Below are 24,280 nucleotides of genomic sequence, written 5' to 3' on the forward strand. Positions count from 1 at the left end.
AAACTGTGGGTCATTAATTCCTTTTTTAAGCAATTAGCAGATATATTAAATGTACAATAAATGCCACTGAGCTCCTAAACATGACATCATGACATCAGAAGTAAAGAGCTATGTGCAATTACAGATTGCACAAGAAAATGTACCAAGAGACCCCTAAAGACTGCAGTATCCAACAGATAATACTTCACCTAAGATGGAGAGGACATATATTTTAGACTTCCTATATATGAGCCTGATTGGAAATATGCCTGAAAGAGTAGACACTAAGGGGTCAATCCTCTTAGGTGCGAATTGCGAGATGCGATTTTCACTTCGAATTCGCATAGCGAATTCATTTTGCAATCCAATTAACAACTCGCACTGATCAGTCAGACTGAATTCACAAGTTTCCACTCGCACCTCCCTGAGGGTGAGAGATGGAAAAGAAAATCTTTATTTTAAGGTTAAAACGTGGGGACACTGTGTTGAACCCTTTAGACACCCCCCCCCCCCATGACAAATTAGGCAATTGGAAGTTTCGGTACCTCCTTATCTTTGCGGCCCCCTGCTGGAGGCGCTGGGTATGCTACTTACGTATCTCCACTAGTCAGTGAAGATACGCAAGTAGCGTAAAGATGAGGAAATACCATTCGGCCCTTTGTGGACGCGCTTCGCTCACCACGCTGCGGGCACGGTGGCTTGCTTTGCTCGTCACAAGTATATATTCCCCCTCCATGCCCACTTGGATGGTAAGGAATGGCGTTGGACACTGGCTGATCGCTACTTGCGTATCTTCACTGACTAGTGAAGATACGTAAGTAGCGTAATCAGCGCCTCCAGCAGTGGGCCGCAAAGATGAGGAAGTACCGAAGTTTCTAATTAGCTTATTTAGTCCAATAATTCCTCAAATTACCCCAAAATCAACTTTTTCGTTAGTTAAGGCACCCCAAATTTAATTACAATAATTTTTTAGTTGAAAAATAATTGTTTTTATCATTTATTTTCCATTTTTCAAGGTGCCCTCAAAGTACCCCCAAAATCACCCTTTTCCCCAATTTTTTTTTGCATCTTTCGTTTAATTCATTTGAGAGAAAAAAAAAAAACTTTTTCGTTGAATCATTTTCTTGCATTTAAAAAAAAAAAAAAAGCACAAATCAGCCATTTGATACCATTTCAAAACCTATAGTAACTTCCTAATGGCCACAAACAGCCAACTATACGGTCCTGCTAACAAAATTGTCAATTTTGGGGGGTCCAGGATGGTCTCCCCACATTTTCATGCATTTCTCATTTGGCAGTCAATTTGCATCCCTCTGCTGCGAGTAGTTCGAATAGGCATTTTTAATTGGATTGGAGAATTCTCGGGAGCGCGCTTCGCGGCGAAGTGTGCGAGTTTAAAGAAACAAACTCGCTACTTGCAATTCGCACCTAATTGGATCGAGCCCTGAATATTAAAACTAGGGATGTGCAGGCTCGGTTCTACTCGGTTCCGTTCGTTTTTTTTTTACCGAATCTTATTGGCTATCCAAAACTCGTGACAGCTGATACCCAATAAGATTCGGTAAAAAAAAAACGAACGGAACCGAGTAGAACCGAGCCTGCACATCCCTAATTAAAACTAGCATATTGGACACATAACTTGCCAGATGAGGGGTCTAATCCACTAAACTTACTCTGGCTGTGCTATCTTCCAAGCGATCCCCTGTTTTGGCCCCACCCCTTACTCTCCGATGTCCCTTCACTTCTTCGCCCGGGAGGGGGAGCTTTAGTAGGACGGGGGGGGGGGGGGAATGAGTGTGAAAGGGATTCACACCGCAGCTCCCACTTAGCATGGCAGATCATCCAGATAAAAAAAGTGCCCATTTACAATATGTCCCACAATATGCTCTGTATTGTGCTCCACTCCCATCCCGAATCTGTCCTATATTGTGCCCCCCATTATCTGTATGTTCTTTATTGTGCATCACACCTCCCATATGTTCTTCGGTAAGCGTGTTAAACCTCTCCTATCTGTATGGCCCTTATTGTGCATCACACACCCCTGATATTCTCAGCCCTGTGTCCTCGTCCATCCAAGTAGTAAAGTTTGGCATTAGCAACCTGCTTGGGGAGCAGGGTCCAAGACCTTCATATTCCGGCAACGTTAGTGGAAGGGGAGTGTGATGTATCCCTTTGACCATGTTAGCTAGTTAGTGCTCCCTTTGACCGTGACCAACTGGGGTCCATAACATCCAGTTTCTCCTTTTTAATCTCTAAGCTCCAATGAACTAGGGCAAATAGAAAGTGAAGCATTTTAGTGCAATATGGTTTTCGATGGAGCGTCTCGGGATGCAGTTTCTTGCCTCTTAAGGTGCATACTCGTAACGATTTTTTGAACGATTTGTCGTTAACGATGTCGGTCTCGTTCAAAAATTGTTCAGTTTCTGAGTTATAACGAACGATAATCGTTCAAGCGTGCTCCCGTTTGTAGTTATCGTTCATTTCAGACTGTCCAACATAACGATTTTCATTTTCATTCAACGTTGTAAAAATCGTTAAAAAAAACAAACAAACCATCGTTAAAAAAAACCCACATCGTTTTAAAAAAAGCCACATCGTAAAAATAAACCCAACGTTTAAAAAAACCCAATGTTAAAAAAAAAAAAACCAACGTTCAAAAAAAATCGTTCACTTTTTCAAGGGAAAATCTGAACGAAAATCGTTGGCTACAAAATCGTTACGTGTGTACGTGTGTATGCACCTTTATACTGGGAACACACTTGTGCGATGGATCGGTCAACAGACCAATCCACCGCCCGAGGGGCAGATTTGTAAGCTATACACACTTACCAATTAGCTGCTCTATATATCTGGGCGTCATTTAATTTTGCCCACCCAATTGTGATGTCAGTGTCGGCAGTCCCTGCAGCCAGTGTACGGACAATAGGCGGGTCGCTCGTACACACATGCGGATGCAAAAATATATCTTTCAGATATATCAGCATCAGCTGTACTGCAGGGCCAACCTGATATGTCTGAACAACGTTGTTCACAGACATATCGGTTGCACACACTCACGGTATATCGTTCAACAAATATATCGATAAGTGTGTACCCAGCTTTAGACCATGTTGATGACAGATACCCACAGCAGTCTACATATGTACATATAAAGCATACTGTGCTAATTCCGCAAAATGTTTACATATATCCACTTATTACATTTGCAAAGTAGTAATACTAATTTAACAATCATTAGAGAGAAAGCTAAAACCTTAAAAATCAAAATCCAGTAATAGAAAACTAACTACACAAATTACCTTTATTAAAGACAGGTAATGGTTTTCCCTCCAGCTTTTCTAGATCTGTTCCAACTAAAGAGATCTTTGGGTCATCATATGCTACAACTTCCCTGCAAACACAAACGTCACAGGGAAATATTTTTAGTTCTCTGTACAGACATTTTATCTGGGTACAATTTATTTACAAAAACTTGTTAAGCTCAATGAACACTATTAGCACATAGTACTAGGACTGCTAGAATTTTATGCAGGTTCATGTTGTGGACTTGCAAAAATAGCAATCCCAAATAATATGGCAAAAAACATTTCCTTATAATATGTGTTAACACACACACATACACAGAGGGGTCAATTTCATTAGAAGCAAATTACTTACGGCCAGACTTACGTACTGCCAAACTCACAGATATTTGTCCACAGCCCCATAGGGTAAGTCTGGGGTGAGAACAGGTTGCGAGGTAGGCAAATTGCAGGAACTTTGGTGGCATGTCCACGCTGTTACAAGTAAAACTTGCCCCCCACGTGTCTAATTGAATTGATCCCATAATATTTTTGTTACATGCAACAAAAAGCTACATTGGTGGTAACCAAGCAATAGTAGAAAGATGGTCACTTTTAAATGGAATCAACAAAAACAACTCCCATATAATAAAAGTCAGTAGTTTTAATCATATTGGCTACCTTCGCAACCCGTATAAAACACTACATTTATAGTCAGGTGCAGGTGCATAAATATTGGGACATAGACAGAATTTTCATATTTTGGCCTCTATTCACCACCACAATGGCTTTGAAATGAAACAAACAAGATGTGCTTTAACTGCAGACTTTCAGATTTAATTTGAGGGTAATTACATCCAAATCAGGTGAACAGTGTAGGAATTACAACGGTTTCTATATGTGCCTCCCACTTTTTAAGGGGCCAAAAGTAATGGGACTATCAACTGAAAAGCTATTTCATGGACAGGTGTGTGGGCTATTCCCTCGTTATTTCATTATCAATTAAGCAGGTAAAAGGTCTGGAGTTGATTCTAGGTGTGACATTTGCATTTGGAATCAGTTGCTGTCGACTCTCAATATGAGATCCAAAGAGCTATCACTATCAGTGAAGCAAGCAATCATTAGGCTGAAAAATCAAAACAAACCCATCAGAGAGATAGCAAAAACATTAGGTGTGGCCAAATCAACTGTTTGGAACATTCTTAAAAAGAAAGAACGCACCGGAGAGCTCAGCAACACCAAAAGACCCAGAAGACCACGGAAAACAACTGTGGTGGATGACAGAAGAATTATGTCCCTGGTGAAGAAAAACCCCTTCACAACAGTTGGCCAAATTAAGAACACTCTCCAGGAGGTAGGTGTATATGTGTCAAAGTCAACAATCAAGAGAAGACTTCACAAGAGTGAATATAGAGGGTTCACCACAAGATGTAAACCATTGGTGAGCCACAAAAACAGGAGGACCAGATTAGAGTTTGCCAAACAACATCTAAAAAAGCCATTACAGTTCTGGAACAACATCCTATGGACAGATGAGACAAAGATCAACTTGTACCAGAGTGATGGGAAGAGAAGAGTATGGAGAAGGAAAGGAACTGCTTATGATCCAAAACATACCACCTCATCAGTGAAGCATGGTGGTGGTAGTGTCATGGCGTGGGCATGTATGGCTGCCAATGGAACTGGTTCCCTTGTATTTCTTGATTATGTGACTGCTGACAAAAGCAGCAGAATGAATTCTGAAGTGTTTCAGGCAATATTATATGCTCGTATTCAGTCAAATGCTTCAGAACTCATTGGACGGCACTTCATAGTGCAGATGGACAATGACCCGAAGCATACTGCAAAAGCAACCAAAGAGTTTTTTAAGGCTAAAAAGTGGAATGTTATGCAATGGCCAAGTCAATCCCCTGACCTGAATCCGATTGAGCATGCATTTCACTTGATGAAGACAAAACTGAAGGTAAAATGCCCCAACAAGCAGCAGGAACTGAAGACATTTGCAGTAGAGGCGTGGCAGAGCATCACCAGGGATGAAACCCAGCTTCTGGTGATATCTATGCGTTCCAGACTTCAGGCTGTAATTGCCTGCAAAGGATTTGCAACAAAGTATTAAAAAGTGAAAGTTAGATTTTGGATTGTTTAGTTTGCCCCATTACTTTGGCCCCTTAAAAAGTTGAAGGCACATATAGAAACCGTTGTAATTCCTACACCGTTCACCTGATTTGGATGTAATTACCCTCAAATTAAATCTGAAAGTCTGCAGTTAAAGCACATCTTGTTTGTTTCATTTCAAAGCCATTGTGGTGGTGAATAGAGGCCAAAATATGAAAATTCTGTCAATGTCCCAATATTTATGCACGTGTGTGTGTGTGTGTGTGTGTGTGTGTGTGTGTGTGTGTGTGTGTGTGTGTGTGTGTGTATTCCTCTACATTCATATGCATCATCTTATTGCCTCTTATGGTATATGTTTCATACATGTAGGATTTTAATTGCATCTTTTACTCCTTAGATATATATACACACACACACACTATATATATATATATATATATATATATATATATATATATATATATATATATATATATATATACACATATACATACATATACACATATACATACATACATACATATACTCACACACCAGTTGAAGTGGTTATTATCTGTTTCAACTTATTATGGAGGAGGAATTTGACACAGCCTACAATGTAGACAAAGGAAAATAAAACTGAATGCTCCATTTCCCCTCTTAGCCAAATCAGGAACTAAGGACATTGGCACTTTTCTATGTGGCTACGTAAAAAGAACTACACTACCCAAACACCCCCACGGCCGACCGTGGACTTCCGGTATTGATGCACAGCCACACTGAAGGAAGTATATTACACGAACACTCCCACAGCGCCCAGACTTCCAGTAACCAGACGTGGCAACACTGAAGGAACCACATTCCCCCAAGCACCCCTGCGTCTGCCAGCGCACTTCCGGGGACCGGGAATTAGCTGTATGCAGCGCAGACACCGCTCTAAAAAAAAACTTACAGTGGATATAAACTCCATTTTCAAAGGTCCGGTGCCATTTGTAAAGGAGCTATATGCGTAGAAGACCATATAAAGGAACCAACACCCACGGACCAGAACCGGAAGTGACACAATTTTGAGATTACTATTTAACATGGACAGCTGCAAAGCACCATAGAACCTTGATAAAGACATCGGTGTCAAACGTGTTGGTCTAGGTGCTTCCAGAGGGGGATCCTGTGCTGCCACACACTTTGGGGTGTAATCCAATTAGCCCCGAACATTGTTCGGTGCGCTAATGGATCCCCACGATCGACGAAAAAAATCCTATTTTGAACAAAATAATAGGATATATCTCACGAAAACGCATAGGGTCCGCGATAAGCTCGTAGGGCTACGTGTTTTCGACTTTTTTGGGGTGAAAAAACAGCATTTATTGTGGATTATATTTCGGGACACATCAGGTCCCGAAAAATATCCATGATAAGTGCCGGCGTCGGGCGGTAATTCGGGATAATGGGATAGCACTGCCTTGAAAATTAGCAACGCTACTTTAGCAATGACCAGACGCTGCAAGTGAGAGGAGGAGGGAGGCAGAAACTTAACCGGAGCAGGCAAGTGGGCCCCAGGCACCTTCACAGCAGAGACAGAAAGGGACCCTGAAAGTCTCTAAACAGATGGGTTAACACGAATAGTGGTGGGAGAGCTAGCAAGACAAAGCCTCATGCCTTGTTAGCCAAGTCTCGCTCCTAGGTTTCCATTGTGCTACCAACTTAGTATTGAGCAATAATACAACTGTGATATCCAGAACTACACTGCTGGGTATAAAAAGAAAAGCATGAGGTCATAAGCTTAAAAGAAAGTTGATGATATTTATGAGACCTACATATGCACAACCTTACTAACAAAAATGCTCTCTGCAGAGATTAGACAGTTACAATGGGGGGGAAATATATCAAACAATCTAGAGTGGGCAAGTGATTTGAAACACTTCCCCTTCTGTTAACTCGTGAAGCAAAGGAAACATGTGGATACTGTGACCAACTGCAAAGCTCAACTGCTAGATAAGTGCCATTACAGGAATACTTCTGATGGCTAGCACAAAGCTCACATCACTTACGTGACCAAAGAAGAAATTAATCAAGATTCAAATCAAGGGTGAAAGAGCCATGAACATGTGAACAAGGGTGTGCAGCAAGCAATAAAGAAGACTCAAAACCAAAAGGTCAATGACCCAGTATCACAAAGAAGGCAAAAACAAGATACTAGTTTTGAAAAGATAAAATTAATAATGAACAAAAAAAAAAAACACTTCACTGAAAACTGTCTACCAAGAGGCAAGTTAAGCTATGGACAGGTCTATCGCCTGAAGTAGGTAATGGGACAATTGAAGACTGACCAAATCGATATGCTGAGTGTGCAATATTGATTAGATGGGTCTTAAGCTTCAGGGGAAAAAAACCTTTCAAACACACAAGTACAATCATACACACCGATCAACCATAAAATTAAAACCATTGACAGTTGAAGTGAATAACATGGATTATATCGCTGGAATGGCACATTTCGAAGAGTGGGATTTATTAGGCAGCAAGTGAACACTCAGTTCTTGAAGTTGATGTGTTGGAAGCAGGAAAAATGGGATAGCGTAAGGATCTCAGTGACTTTGCCAGGGGCCAAATTGTGATGGCTAGACGGACTGGCTAAGAGCATCTCCAAAACGGCAGGTGTTGTGGGGTGTTCCCAGTATGCAGTGGTTAGTACCTACCAAAAATGATCCAAGGAAGGACAATAGGTAAATCAGCGACAGGGTCATTGGTGCCCAAGGCTGATTGATGCGTGTGGGGATTGAAGACTAACACGTCTAGTCCGATCCCAGAGAAGAGCTACTGTAGCACAAATTGCCGGAAAAGTTAATGCTGGTTATGATAGAAAGGTGTCAGAATACACAGTGCATCGCAGCTCGCTGTGTATGGGGCTGCATAGCCGCAGACCTGTCAGGGTGCCCATGCCGTTCCCTCTCCACCATCGAAAGAGCCTACAATGGCACCAAGTCAGAACTGCGGCCACCGTTAATTGAAATGTTATTAGGAATGTTTACAATGTAAAAATCTATTTAAAAGCTGCTGCATGTAGGACAACTAGCGGAGCACAATTAAGAGCAAGGAGTAAAGAGGTTTTTAGACTCTGCCCAGTTTATTAAATAGCTAGTGACATTTTCTTAACGTGCAGCTGGCTTCACTTAGTTTTGACCAGACACATACAGTGAATAGCAGTTAAATTGCCATCCCATCATAGTGGTCTCCTGCATACTAACGGTTATCTGGTTCTAATTCAGGAAATAATTACTTAAAAAAAAAAATTTGGTTGGCAGAATGTGCCCCATGAAGAACCACGCAGGGAATCGCAGATAACTTTACATTGTGTTTAAACTCCAATTTGACCCCATTGTGCTTTACTTTCAGAAGTACTGCCTGATGCTAACCATTAATATGTGATATCCTGTGATGAAAGTTCTCCTGATTTGGTCTCTTCTCTTGGAAAGTTAGGAAATAAGATAAAATGAATATGAGCATCAAGTACTGGTGCACTGTGCCAATCAAGTCAAGTCCATAATTGGTTGTTAATCCAGTGTAGCTTACACCCTCTCCTAGGCTGTATCTGGAGTTTATCATCTGGTACCTGGATGTATCATCACTAGACTGGAATAATATCGCAGCTATTACGTTCCGTGTGTGTGCATGATATCGTCCACTGTGCGCTCCCGTGGGGTTGTCCGTAGCTCCTTCAGATTTTTATGCAAGCACAAGAGATCTGGAGAAGCGAGGAACGATCCCATGCAGGTCTATGGGGGGGGGGGGGTAAGCATATAGGGCGGTCGGGGACCGGATCGCTCCGTGTGTGGAAACGCCCGATATGTCAGCCGTCGGATTGTATCGCTGGTTATACATCGTACTGTGTGTTTACAGTCCTTTTAAAGCTATATGTGAGCAATAAACACTACTCTTCAAACAACAACATGTACAATGCCTATTATCAAATGAAATCCTATGACCTCTTTAAACAGCAAAAGGGTTACTTAGAGAGAAAAAAAGCTCTCCAACACTGATGTGCCCTTGTTATGAAGGGACATAACAAACGAGCGCGTGCGTGTGTGTAAGTAGATCTTATATAATATAACAAGAGGAAAATATTACATACCAGTTAACGTCTTGGGGTCGTATCAGAATTTTTCTGTAAGCTCCAGCTAAGGAATAATCTTTTACTTTATGTCTCATGTTTTTAATGTCAAGTTTGTCGGCAGCAAGCATTTCTTCATAAGCTGCAGCAACTTATAAAGAAACAATAAAGATGAAAACATGAGAGAAACAAAAAATTAAATTGTCATTTCCACACAAAATCTGTCAAATAAAACGTATAGCACACATCCCAAACTTATGGTGCGTACACACGGAGCGATAAAACTAAACGATAACTGTATCGTTCATATCGTTATCATTAATTTTTATGTACTTAACGACCAACGGATGCGCATTCCCGCATGGACGATAACGATATCTTTCATCGTCCATGCATGCAGGCCAACTTGGACGATAACATCAACTTTGCCTGTTCAGAGATGTGGAAGGATGACACTGAAAGATCTTTTAGAAAGATAGCTTTTAAGTCGATGGTGGTACAGATCATAGAATTTGACGGCAGATAAGAACCACTTGGCCCATCTAGTCTACCCCATTTTTCAACATATTGCTACCACAAACCTTATTAATCCTTACTTCTTCTGAAGGATATCCTTATGTCTATCCCATGCATGTCTTAGCCTCAACCACCTCTGATGGGAGGCTATTCCACTTATCCACTACCCTTTCTGTGAAGTAATTTTTCCTCAAATTTCCCCTGAACCTACCACCCTCCAGTTTCAGAACATGTCCTCTTGTTCTAATACTTATCTTTCTTTGAAGAATGTCTCCTTCCTTTACCTTGTTAAAACCCTTTATATATTTGAACGTTTCTATTATGTCCCCCCTATCCCTTCTCTGCTCCAAACTATACATATTAAGATATTTTAGTCTTTCCTGGTACGTTTTGTGGTGTATAACGTGCACCATTTTCGTTGCCCTTCTTTTTACAGTCTCTAATGTATTAATATCCTTCTGGAGACATGGCCTCCAGAACTGAACACAGTATTTGAGATGAGGACGTACCAATGACCTATACAGTGGTATTATCACTTTCTTTCTTCTACGGATTCCTCTCCCTATGCAACCAAGCATCTGACTTGCCTTCTTTATTGCTTTGTTACAATGTTTGCTTGCCTTCAAGTCACCTGAAATAGTGACTTCTAGATCCCTTTCCTCTTCAGTACTTTCCAGTATAGTGCCATTAATACTAGATTTAGCCTTTGGATTTTTGAGACCCAAGTGCATGATCTTGCATTTTTTGGCATTAAACTATAGTTGCTATGTTCTTGACCATTCCTCTAGCCTGCCTAGATCAATCTTTTGTTTTACCCCTCCTGATGTGTCTACCCTGTTGCATACCTTTGTGTCATCTGCAAAAAAGGCATAGTTTCCCTTCAATACCATTTGCAATGTCACAAATAAAGATATTAAAAAGCAGTGGTACAAGAACAGATCCCTGAGATACTCCACTGGTAACATTTCTCTCTTGAGACTACACTCCGTTTACTACAACTCGGTTTCCTATTCTGCAGCCATGATCTTATCCATTCAACTATCTTTATACTCAATCCCATGCTTTCCAGTTTATTTAACAGTCTGCAATGTGGAACAGTGTCAAAAGCCTTACTAAAATCTAGATAAGCTATATCTATGGCCCCCCCTTTGTCTATTTCCTTAGTCACCCAGTCAAAAAAGTCAATAAGATTTGCTTGACATGATCTCCCCCCAGTAAATCCATGCTGTTTTGGGGTCCTGCAAATTGCTGGATTTGAGATAATCTACGACTCTTTCTTTTAAGAGTGTTTCCATCATTTTCCCTACTACTGATGTAAGGCTCACTGGTCGGTAGTTGCTTGCCTCTTCCTTGCCTCCACTTTTGTGCAGTGGGACGTTTGCTCTTTTCCAGTCCTCTGGAATTACTCTAATAGCTAGACTGGTTGAATAATTCTGTTAATGGTGTTACCAGCACCCCATTAAGCTCTTTTAGTATCCTTTGATGTATCCCATCTGGCCCCATTGATTTATCCACTTTCCGTTTTGAGAGTTTCGTTAGGATCTTCTCCTCTGTAAATGTGCTTGTTCCTACCTCATATTTCTGATTACACCTGCAACTTAACTGTGGCCCCTTGCCTTCTCTTTCAGTAATGAATACTGAACAAAAATAATTAAAATGATCAGCTATTACATTGTCTCCCTCAACAAGACTCCCTCTTTCTGTCTTTAGTCTTTTTATTCCACCTTTTGTTTTTCTCCTTTTGCTTATATACTTAAAAAGTTTGGCCCCCTTTACCCACTGACTGTGCCATTTTCTCCTCAGCTTTTGCCTTTGCACATCTGATTCCTTTCTTAGCCTACGTCTGTTTTACAAGATACTCCTCTTTGTCTTCATTATTTTGCATCTGCTTGTATTTCCTAAAGGCCATCTTTTTTGCTTTCACAATACTTGCTACCTCTTTCCCAAACCACACTGGCTTCCTTTTCCTTGTGGTTTTCCTAACCCTTTTGATCCAAAGGTCTTTTGCCTTTAATATTGCACTTTTTAAATTTTCCCACCTCTCCTGCACTTCTTTCAAGTTCCTCCACTCTGCCAAAGAGTCGCTTACACATCTTCCCATCCATGCAAAATCAGCCTTCCTAAAATCGAACACCTTTGTTTTTGTATGGGGTGAGTCAGTATCTGTCTTTATTCTGAACCATACTGCTTGATGATCACTGGATCCCAGGTTTTCACCCAAGTTTACATCAGATATTCGGTCTCCATTTGTAAGTATTAAGTCTAATATTGCGTCTTTCCGAGTGGGCTCCCTCACCAATTGCTGGAGGGAGGCTCCCTGCAATGAATTCAGGATGTCCCTACTTCTAGTGGAACTTGCCACAGACACCTCCCAGTTTATATCTGGTAGTTTAAAATATCGCATGATTATAACCTCTACTTTTAATGACATTTTAGTGATGTCCTGCAGTAGTTTATTGTCCAGTTCCTCTTCCTGACCTGGTGGTCTGTAGATAACCCCAATACGAAGAATCACTTTCTCCCGTTCCTATAGTCACCCGAAGGGACTCGTTTTTTTCTTCAATACTATGTTTTTATGATCGTACCGTGTGTATGCACCATAAGATGTGCATAAAACTGGGCTGAGCCTTTATCTATGATTCATCATCATTTAACTAGGTAACAGTGATGTCAACAATTAACTCCATTAAAGGGTAATTACAAATTACAATAATGTCTAATTATTTAAATAGGACTGATCTGCCTATTAAAATCTGAGAAAGACATAAAATAGCTGGTCAAAACCACTCCGGATAGAGGGCCTGATTCAGAGACGGACGCTCTGAAAGAGCGCTTGCTCTGAATCTGGGCTTTTTTGTTTTTTTTTGTGCGGCCCCCTGGCCGCTCGCATAGCTGTGGGTGACCACCCACAGCTATTACGAGCGGCCAGGAGGATGGTCGCGATGGTCAAGACCATCTGGGCTTGCGACGAGACCCTTGTGGTAGGGTCTCGTGGCCGCAAGCCCCAGAGAGCTTCTGGCTCTAATAGAGCCGGAAGCTCTCCCACTGACATCACTGGTGATGTCAGTGGGGCCGCTAACAAACGGCAGGCGTTCGCATGGGAACGCCTCAGTTTGTGAAGCCACCCCCCCGCCGTGCCTACAAAACGGGGCGAGCTGTCGATCAACATCGACAGCCGCCCCTTTTGTAGCGAGCATGTATTGCGTTAACCACTTAAAATAAGATACATTTTTTTAACCCATAAAACCAGTAAGAAATTGTTTTTTTTTATTTAATAAAGTGTAGAAAGTATTTTTTTAAAAATATATTTAAATATTTTGTTTTAAAAAACATGGATAGAGGTGCTTCATACCACCTCCTATCCATAGGTCCCCATTGCAAAATTACTTCCGACCCCGATTGGCAATAGACACCCAGTTGCAATTGTTCTCCATTCGCATTAGCCCCAACCCCCTAGTGATAATAGATCCCCATATGTGTAACCCCCTGCCACCTCAATGTAATAGATAATTTTTGCACATGCTACCCTCATTTAACTGTGTAGTTTAACAAATTTAAAATCCCTCCATCCAAAATATTTTCTAATTGGGGCATTACACCTCTTCCCCACACCTCCAGTGCAAAAAGAGCACTCCCCTTGGGAATTACCCCTCCCTCACATGCAGAGTGCAGTGGAGGGTATGGGGTATGTCAGGGGGATCTGACGATCAGTTCCCCCTGCCACAGGCTAATCTCTGCATTTGCAGAGATTAAACAGTGCTCAGGGGGAACCAAGATCCCCTCCTCGCACTTTGGTCCCCGGCGCATGCGCTCCAGATTGCCGTTCGCACTGCATTCTGAGGCACGATTCCAAAAGTGAAGTTGGTGGTGACAAATAAAATTGATCTAGCTGAACTGTAACTTGCTTCCAATTGTGCAATACTCCTCCAGCAAACCAGGAGCATGTCATGTCATGTGTAGTTGCTGAAACTCCGGACCTGTAGTTTAAGCATGTATAATTCAAGTTACAACATATTGAAGGAGCAAAACTCTGAGGGTTACTTTAGTTCTGCAAAGGGCTACATAAATTCTAATGGAACAAAAGGCATTTGTATTAGGAATCAACATAACATAATACTCATCTAGAATAAAGTATTACATTTGTAATTTAGATAACTAACTTGCTACAATTGAACCCTAATTTTAAATATACCATTATCTGAACTACTGCCCAAATGCAAATTGATGTAAGAAATGCACTCGTGATACACATCAAACTGCAGCTGGCAAACAGTTTTAAAAACAGATAGGCACATGTGGCTGTGCAAAAAAAAAAAAAAAAGAGCTATCACCAACATGCTTTTTCTAGATCATACAAAGCAGAGAATATACACACCCAGATATCTGATTAAGGAGTCTATTTAGTAAGTCTTGGATGGAGATAAAGTACCAGCCAATCAGCTCCTAACAGCCATGACACAAGCTGTGTTTGAAAGATGAGTTAGGAACTAGTTGGCTGGTACTTAATCTCCGTCCACTTTATCTACAGCCAAGGCTTAGTAAAGAGACCCCTAAGAAAGGAAAGTTTTTCCACACTTACGTATGTGCTTAGGGTAGATGACATCAAAGCCTGGCAGTGGCATTACTACATCATGAATGCTGTAAGAGTCAATATCATTCTCATCTACTGCAATAGCAGCGGCTGCAAATAGAAAACACAATTTGTTATTCAAATATATATTTAAAAAAATAAATTTATGATTTAACATACGTTTTTGTATACTTATAGTGAATATATAAAAAAAAATAAAAAATTAAGAGTTATGGTAAAACTTACCTTTGTTAACGCTCTTTCTTCAAAGTGCATAAAGTCCACAGGGAGACCTTGGTGTGTTGGTGGTGGTTGAGGACAGGGCACCACACACTTAAAGCTTTCAGCTCCCAGGATGCATTGGTCTATACCCCACCCCCGAGCCACAGGCACCTCAGTTCGTGAGAAGCCAAAAGCCAGAGGAGTAGAAGAGAGAAGGAAGACTGGTGCACACAAGAATCACACTCACAGAGAAGGAAACTGGAAACCGGTGACCAGAAACATAGCCCATATGAAGCCAGATGCGTCAGGGCGGGTGCCCTGTGGACCTTATGGACTTCGAAGAAAGAGTTAAAGGTAATTTTTACCTTAACTAATTTTTTTCTTCAGGGTCCATAGGGCTCCACAGGCAGACCTTAGGGATGTCCCAAAGCAGTCATTTAAGGGTGGGGACGCTCCTGAGCTGAGAGGAGAATCCGGCGCCCAAATGAAGCATCCTGAGAGGCGAATGTATCAAAGGCATAAAACCTCCGAAATGTATGGACAGAGGACCACGTGGACGCCTTACAAAGCTATTCAGCTGAGACACCACGGCGAGCTGCCCACGGAGGACCCACAGAGCGAGTAGAGTGAGCAGTAACAGTAGCCGGTAGAGGAAGGCCTGCCTGCGTGTAAAAGCCTGTGAGATAGTTATGCAAAGCCATCTAGTCAATGTCTTTTTGTTGGCTGGCCATCCCTTCTTGTGAAATCCACAGAGCAAAAATAAGGAGTCTGATCTCCGAAGGGAACTGGTACGGTCCACGTATATCCTAAGGGCACGGACGACATCCAAGGAGGCATCACCTGCCAATAGGTCTGGTGATTGAAAGGCCGGGACAACAATTTCCTCATTAATGTGGAAACTAGTAACTACTTTAGGAAGGAAACCAGGGGAGTCTGAAGCACAGCCCTGTCCTGATGGAATATCAGAAATGGGGAGTGACAGGAGAGCGTCCCTAAATCTGACACACTTCTGGCGGACGCCATAGCCAGAAGAAAAAGTCTTCACTGTGAGCCACTTGAGTCCCACAGAATCCAGGAGGTACAAACGGAGGACCCTGGAGGGCACGAAGCACTACTGTCAAATCCCATGGAGCCACTGGAGGGACAAAGGGAGGTTTGTATACGGAGGACACCCTGGAGGAAGGTGTGGACATCCGGAAGTGGAACAAGTCTATGCTGGAACCAAGTGGATAGAGCAGATACATACACTTTCAGTGAGGCCAGGCGGAATCCAAGGTTCAATCCAGCTTGAAGGAAGGCCTGGACTCTGGAAACCCTAAATACTTGGGGGTTGTAGCTTCTGGTACGATGCAAGTGGAAATATGTATGCCACACTCTGTGGTAGATCTGAGCAGAATCTGGCTTACGTGCTTCTGAGCATAGTTTTGACTACAGAGCTAGGGAATCCTTTGGACCTCAGGAGGGATGGTCTCAAGAGCCACGCCGTCAAAAGATGACACAGGTCCGGGTAACGGAAGGACCCCGAGACAATAGGTCTGGTCGTTGAGGCATCAGTAACGGAGTGTCGATGGAGAAACTCCGAAGATCTGAGTACCAATGATGTCTGGGCCAAGCTGGAGCCACCGTCATGTTTGAACTTCCGAAGAACTTCAGGAAGAAGGGAGACTGGAGTGAATAGGTACGCAAACTGGAAGGTCCACTTCACTGATAATGCGTCTACAAAGGTTGCCTCTGCATCTCTTGTTCTGGACCCGTACACTGGCAGTTTGTGATTGTGTCGGGAGACCATGAGGTCCACCTCTGGGAGGCCCCATCTGCTCACTAGGAGTTGAAAAACCTCTTGGTGAAGAGATCATTCCCTGGGATGCACGTTGTGACGGCTGAGGAAGTCTGCTTCCCAATTGAGAACTCCCGGAATGAGCCCCGCAGAGATGGCCAGGAGGTGAGACCTTGCCCATGTCAGAATGAGTGACACTTCTGTCATTACTGCTTCGAGTGCTTCCTTGATGGTTTATGTAAGCCACTTTTGTGGCATTGTCGGACTGTACCTGTAGAGGTTTTCATTGAAGTATGTTCTGGGCCAGTATGAGGGCCCTGTAGACAGCTCGAAGTTCCAATATGTTGATTGGCAGGGTTGATTCGAACGATGTCCAGCGACCCTGAAAGGTGTGTGGACTGGTCACTGCGCCCAAGCCCCGGAGACTGGCATCCGTTGTTAGCAGTACCTAGTCCGGGATCCAAAAGGGGCAACCCTTGGTTAGATGAGATGTCTGTAGCCACCAAAAGAGGGACAGACGCACCTCTGGAGAGAGTACCATTGGCAGAGCTTTGATCCTATCCAGGTGGAACTGGTTACCCCATCGGATCAGCCTTTGCAAAGGCCTGGAATGGAACTGAGCATATTCCACCATGTCGAAGGTGGACACCATGAATCCCAGAACCTGCATCGCTGAGTGGATCGACACCCGGCGACTGTTGAGACATCTGCACACTCGTAGTTCAAGGGTGGAGATCTTGTCTGATGCCAGGAACATTCTCTGATCGTGAGAATAAAGCAGGGTTCCCAGATGAATCATTCTCTGTGAGGGATTCAGGGAGGACTTTTTTTCCAGTTGATTAACCATCCATGCTTGTGAAGGAAAGCAATGGTTAGCCGGAGATGGCAGTGAAGCACTTCTGGGGATCCTGCTAAGAGCAGGAGGTCGTCCAGATATGATAACAGTTGGACACCCTGACCAAGCAGGTGGGCTGCCATAATAGTCATAATTTTGGTAAACACCCGTGGAGCTGTGGATAGTCCAAAGGGCACAGCCTGAAACTGGAAGTGTTGCTGTAGTATAGCAAACCGGAGATATCACTGATGTGAGGGCGCTATAGGTACATGTAGGTACGCGTCCTGAATATCCAGAGACACCATAAAGTCCCCAGGCTCCATAGCTAGGATGATGGAGCGTAGGGTTACCATCCTAAACCTGGGTACCCTAAGGAATTTGTTCAGGGATTTGAGGTTGAGGATAGGCCGAGGAGACCCATTTGGCTTTTGAACCAGAAAGAGTAGAATAGTAACCAGTCCCCCGCTGAGATAGCGGGACTGGCACAATTACCCCTGCTTGCAGCAAGGACTGTATGGCTTTTTGGATTTGTAAAGCATTGCTTGGATCCGAAGGAGGACCTGTGTATAAAAACTGGTGGGGAGACAGTCTGAGAAATGAGAGGGCGTGCCCGTGAGAGCTCACTTCTCTTACCCAAGCATCTGTGGTGGTTTGACACCAGCACTGGGCGAACTGAAGAAGTCGTCCTCCTACTCTGGGATATCCCAGAGGGAGGACCGTCCCGTCAGACTGAGGGTTTATCCTCTGGTTTTGAAGCAGGGCTCTGGTGTTCCAGGTCTGCTTGGTACTGGGTTTGGCGGCCCAAGTGGAAACCGACTGCCTAGGAAAGGACTGACCTTTAGGCTTTCCCTGAGAACGAAAGGACTTAAATGATGTAGTCCGAGGCCTAGTAGAAGTAGTTGCTGAAGGCAAAAATGCAGTTTTTGATGCTGCCAACTTGGTTGCAATCTTGTCAAGATCTGGGCCAAACAAGATCTCTCCATTGTAGGGTAACCCTTCTAGGCCTTTCTTGGAATCCGCATCTGCCTTCCATGAGCGTAGCCACAGGGTACGGTGGGCAGACACAGCCGCTGGTGAAACTCTAGAGTAGAGCCTGTCATCTAATGTCGCTTCTCCAATATAGGAAGCTGCATCTCCAATGTGAGCAACAACAGACATCTGATCCCTAGAAGCATCTGTAGCCCTTTTACAAAATCTAGGACAACTTAAAATTGATGGAGACTTTTTTTTTATACCTTTCCTTACGGCCCACTTCAAAATATAAAAAAAATATTTTAGTGGAATAAAATAATAGATTTTCTTTAAAATGGTCACATGAGGGCTTCTCCACTCAGTCCTGTATTCATCATGGGCATGTGCTGCAGTGTTGAAATATTATATTATAATATATATATATATATAAATAAAAGTGTTAATAAAAAATCTTTATGAAAAAAACTTTGAGAGGGGGGGGGCGGACGGACAGGGAGCGCGAGGGGGGGGGGGCGGACGGACAGGGAGCGCGAGAGAGGGGGCGGACGGACAGGGAGCGCGAGAGAGGGGGCGGACGGACAGGGAGCGCGAGAGAGGGGGCGGAAGGACAGGGAGCGCGAGAGAGGGGGCGGACGGACAGGGAGCGCGAGAGTGGGGGCGGACGGACAGGGAGCGCGAGAGAGGGGGCGGACGGACAGGGAGCGCGAGAGAGGGGGCGGACGGACAGGGAGCGCGAGAGAGGGGGCGGACGGACAGGGAGCGCGAGAGAGGGGGCGGACGGACAGGGAGCGCGAGAGAGGGGACGGACGGACAGGGAGCGCGAGAGAGGGGACAGACAGGGAGCGCGAGGGGACGGACGGACGGACAGGGAGCGCGAGGGGACGGACGGACAGGGAGCGAGAGGGGACGGATGGACGGACAGGGAGCGAGAGGGGACGGACGGACAGGGAGCGAGAGGGGACGGACGGACGGACGGACAGGGAGCGAGAGGGGACGGACGGACAGGGAGCGAGAGGGGACGGACGGACGGACGGACAGGGAGCGAGAGGGGACGGACAGGGAGCGAGAGGGGACGGACGGACGGACAGGGAGCGAGAGGGGACGGACGGACGGACAGGGAGCGAGAGGGGACGGACGGACGGACAGGGAGCGAGAGGGGACGGACGGACAGGGAGCGAGAGGGGACGGACGGACGGACGGACGGACAGGGAGCGAGAGGGGACGGACGGACAGGGAGCGAGAGGGGACGGACGGACGGACAGGGAGCGAGAGGGGACGGACGGACAGGGAGCGAGAGGGGACGGACGGACAGGGAGCGAGAGGGGACGGACGGACGGACAGGGAGCGAGAGGGGACGGACGGACGGACAGGGAGCGAGAGGGGACGGACAGGGAGCGAGAGGGGACGGACGGACGGACGGACAGGGAGCGAGAGGGGACGGACGGACGGACGGACAGGGAGCGAGAGGGGACGGACGGACGGACGGACAGGGAGCGAGAGGGAACGGACAGGGAGCGAGAGGGGACGGACGGACGGACAGGGAGCGAGAGGGGACGGACAGGGAGCGAGAGGGGACGGACGGACGGACAGGGAGCGAGAGGGGACGGACAGGGAGCGAGAGGGGACGGACGGACGGACAGGGAGCGAGAGGGGACGGACGGACGGACAGGGAGCGAGAGGGGACGGACGGACGGACAGGGAGCGAGAGGGGACGGACAGGGAGCGAGAGGGGACGGACGGACAGGGAGCGAGAGGGGACGGACGGACAGGGAGCGAGAGGGGACGGACGGACGGACAGGGAGCGAGAGGGGACGGACAGGGAGCGAGAGGGGACGGACGGACGGACAGGGAGCGAGAGGGGACGGACAGGGAGCGAGAGGGGACGGACGGACGGACAGGGAGCGAGAGGGGACGGACGGACGGACGGACAGGGAGCGAGAGGGGACGGACGGACAGGGAGCGAGAGGGGACGGACGGACGGACGGACAGGGAGCGAGAGAGGACGGACGGACGGACGGACGGACAGGGAGCGAGAGGGGACGGACGGACGGACAGAGAGCGAGAGGGGACGGACAGGGAGCGAGAGGGGACGGACAGGGAGCGAGAGGGGACGGACAGGGAGCGAGAGGGGACGGACAGGGAGCGAGAGGGGACGGACGGACAGGGAGCGAGAGGGGACGGACGGACAGGGAGCGAGAGGGGACGGACGGACAGGGAGCGAGAGGGGACGGACGGACAGGGAGCGAGAGGGGACGGACGGACAGGGAGCGAGAGGGGACGGACGGACAGGGAGCGAGAGGGGACGGACGGACAGGGAGCGAGAGGGGACGGACGGACAGGGAGCGAGAGGGGACGGACGGACAGGGAGCGAGAGGGGACGGACGGACAGGGAGCGAGAGGGGACGGACGGACAGGGAGCGAGAGGGGACGGACGGACAGGGAGCGAGAGGGGACGGACAGGGAGCGAGAGGGGACGGACAGGGAGCGAGAGGGGACGGACGGACGGACAGGGAGCGAGAGGGGACGGACGGACGGACAGGGAGCGAGAGGGGACGGACGGACGGACAGGGAGCGAGAGGGGACGGACGGACGGACAGGGAGCGAGAGGGGACGGACGGACAGGGAGCGAGAGGGGACGGACGGACAGGGAGCGAGAGGGGACGGACGGACAGGGAGCGAGAGGGGACGGACGGACAGGGAGCGAGAGGGGACGGACGGACAGGGAGCGAGAGGGGACGGACGGACAGGGAGCGAGAGGGGACGGACGGACAGGGAGCGAGAGGGGACGGACGGACAGGGAGCGAGAGGGGACGGACGGACGGACAGGGAGCGAGAGGGGACGGACGGACGGACAGGGAGCGAGAGGGGACGGACGGACGGACAGGGAGCGAGAGGGGACGGACGGACGGACAGGGAGCGAGAGGGGACGGACAGGGAGCGAGAGGGGACGGACAGGGAGCGAGAGGGGACGGACGGACGGACAGGGAGCGAGAGGGGACGGACGGACAGGGAGCGAGAGGGGACGGACGGACAGGGAGCGAGAGGGGACGGACGGACGGACAGGGAGCGAGAGGGGACGGACGGACAGGGAGCGAGAGGGGACGGACGGACAGGGAGCGAGAGGGGACGGACGGACGGACAGGGAGCGAGAGAGGACGGACGGACGGACGGACAGGGAGCGAGAGGGGACGGACGGACAGGGAGCGAGAGGGGACGGACGGACGGACAGGGAGCGAGAGGGGACGGACGGACGGACGGACAGGGAGCGAGAGGGGACGGACAGGGAGCGAGAGGGGACGGACGGACGGACAGGGAGCGAGAGGGGACGGACGGACGGACAGGGAGCGAGAGGGGACGGACGGACGGACAGGGAGCGAGAGGGGACGGACGGACAGGGAGCGAGAGGGGACGGACGGACGGACGGACGGACAGGGAGCGAGAGGGGACGGACGGACAGGGAGCGAGAGGGGACGGACGGACGGACAGGGAGCGAGAGGGGACGGACGGACAGGGAGCGAGAGGGGACGGACGGACGGACAGGGAGCGAGAGGGGACGGACGGACGGACAGGGAGCGAGAGGGGACGGACGGACGGACAGGGAGCGAGAGGGGACGGACGGACGGACAGGGAGCGAGAGGGGACGGACAGGGAGCGAGAGGGGACGGACGGACGGACAGGGAGCGAGAGGGGACGGACGGACAGGGAGCGAGAGGGGACGGACGGACGGACGGACAGGGAGCGAGAGGGAACGGACAGGGAGCGAGAGGGGACGGACGGACGGACAGGGAGCGAGAGGGGATGGACAGGGAGCGAGAGGGGACGGACGGACGGACAGGGAGCGAGAGGGGACGGACAGGGAGCGAGAGGGGACGGACGGACGGACAGGGAGCGAGAGGGGACGGACGGACGGACAGGGAGCGAGAGGGGACGGACAGGGAGCGAGAGGGGACGGACGGACAGGGAGCGAGAGGGGACGGACGGACAGGGAGCGAGAGGGGACGGACGGACGGACAGGGAGCGAGAGGGGACGGACAGGGAGCGAGAGGGGACGGACGGACGGACAGGGAGCGAGAGGGGACGGACAGGGAGCGAGAGGGGACGGACGGACGGACAGGGAGCGAGAGGGGACGGACGGACGGACAGGGAGCGAGAGGGGACGGACGGACAGGGAGCGAGAGGGGACGGACGGACGGACGGACAGGGAGCGAGAGAGGACGGACGGACGGACAGGGAGCGAGAGAGGACGGACAGGGAGCGAGAGGGGACGGACGGACGGACAGAGAGCGAGAGGGGACGGACAGGGAGCGAGAGGGGACGGACAGGGAGCGAGAGGGGACGGACGGACAGGGAGCGAGAGGGGACGGACGGACAGGGAGCGAGAGGGGACGGACGGACAGGGAGCGAGAGGGGACGGACGGACAGGGAGCGAGAGGGGACGGACGGACAGGGAGCGAGAGGGGACGGACGGACAGGGAGCGAGAGGGGACGGACGGACAGGGAGCGAGAGGGGACGGACGGACAGGGAGCGAGAGGGGACGGACGGACAGGGAGCGAGAGGGGACGGACGGACAGGGAGCGAGAGGGGACGGACGGACAGGGAGCGAGAGGGGACGGACAGGGAGCGAGAGGGGACGGACAGGGAGCGAGAGGGGACGGACGGACGGACAGGGAGCGAGAGGGGACGGACGGACGGACAGGGAGCGAGAGGGGACGGACGGACGGACAGGGAGCGAGAGGGGACGGACGGACAGGGAGCGAGAGGGGACGGACGGACAGGGAGCGAGAGGGGACGGACGGACAGGGAGCGAGAGGGGACGGACGGACAGGGAGCGAGAGGGGACGGACGGACAGGGAGCGAGAGGGGACGGACGGACAGGGAGCGAGAGGGGACGGACGGACGGACAGGGAGCGAGAGGGGACGGACGGACGGACAGGGAGCGAGAGGGGACGGACGGACGGACAGGGAGCGAGAGGGGACGGACGGACGGACAGGGAGCGAGAGGGGACGGACGGACGGACAGGGAGCGAGAGGGGACGGACGGACGGACAGGGAGCGAGAGGGGACGGACGGACGGACAGGGAGCGAGAGGGGACGGACGGACGGACAGGGAGCGAGAGGGGACGGACGGACGGACAGGGAGCGAGAGGGGACGGACGGACGGACAGGGAGCGAGAGGGGACGGACGGACGGACAGGGAGCGAGAGGGGACGGACGGACGGACAGGGAGCGAGAGGGGACGGACGGACGGACAGGGAGCGAGAGGGGACGGACAGGGAGCGAGAGGGGACGGACGGACGGACAGGGAGTGAGAGGGGACGGACGGACAGGGAGCGAGAGGGGACGGACGGACAGGGAGCGAGAGGGGACGGACGGACGGACAGGGAGCGAGAGGGGACGGACGGACAGGGAGCGAGAGGGGACGGACGGACAGGGAGCGAGAGGGGACGGACGGACGGACGGACAGGGAGCGAGAGAGGACGGACGGACGGACAGGGAGCGAGAGAGGACGGACGGACGGACAGGGAGCGAGAGAGGACGGACGGACGGACGGACAGGGAGCGAGAGAGGACGGACGGACGGACAGGGAGCGAGAGAGGACGGACAGGGAGCGAGAGGGGACGGACAGGGAGCGAGAGGGGACGGACGGACGGACAGGGAGCGAGAGGGGACGGACAGGGAGCGAGAGGGGACGGACGGACGGACAGGGAGCGAGAGAGGGGACGAGTTGAGAGGAATGGACAGAGGGAGAGACGGACGGACAGGGAGAGACGGACAGAGTGGGATGGGCAGGGAGAGAGAGATGGACACGGACAGACGAATGGGCGGACAAGTAGAGAGAGGGCACAGTACTCTATGTACAGTTGTTTGATATACACTGAGATACACATTCAGAAGTTAATTATATAAAATATTTTTTACATT

At 49.1% G+C, this 24,280-nt stretch overlaps 1 protein-coding gene across 2 annotated transcripts in view; it reads right to left on the reverse strand.

The window, feature by feature from the left end:
* The window catches only part of PUS7 (pseudouridine synthase 7), a 186,271-nt gene that overhangs the window by 1,861 nt on the left and 160,130 nt on the right, over positions 1-24,280 (reverse strand). For both annotated transcript variants that reach the window (XM_088480231.1, XM_088480230.1), the window contains exons 13-15: positions 14,561-14,662; positions 9,487-9,616; positions 3,279-3,370 (exon numbers count right to left, since the gene is read on the reverse strand). In XM_088480231.1, the coding sequence (XP_088336357.1) occupies positions 3,279-3,370; positions 9,487-9,616; positions 14,561-14,662 (324 nt within the window). The remainder of the gene's footprint in view (positions 1-3,278; positions 3,371-9,486; positions 9,617-14,560; positions 14,663-24,280) is intronic.

The sequence above is a fragment of the Taudactylus pleione genome, unplaced genomic scaffold (genome assembly GCF_031769625.1).
Source record: "Taudactylus pleione unplaced genomic scaffold, aTauple2 ptg000251l, whole genome shotgun sequence".
Classification (NCBI taxonomy): domain Eukaryota; kingdom Metazoa; phylum Chordata; class Amphibia; order Anura; family Myobatrachidae; genus Taudactylus; species Taudactylus pleione.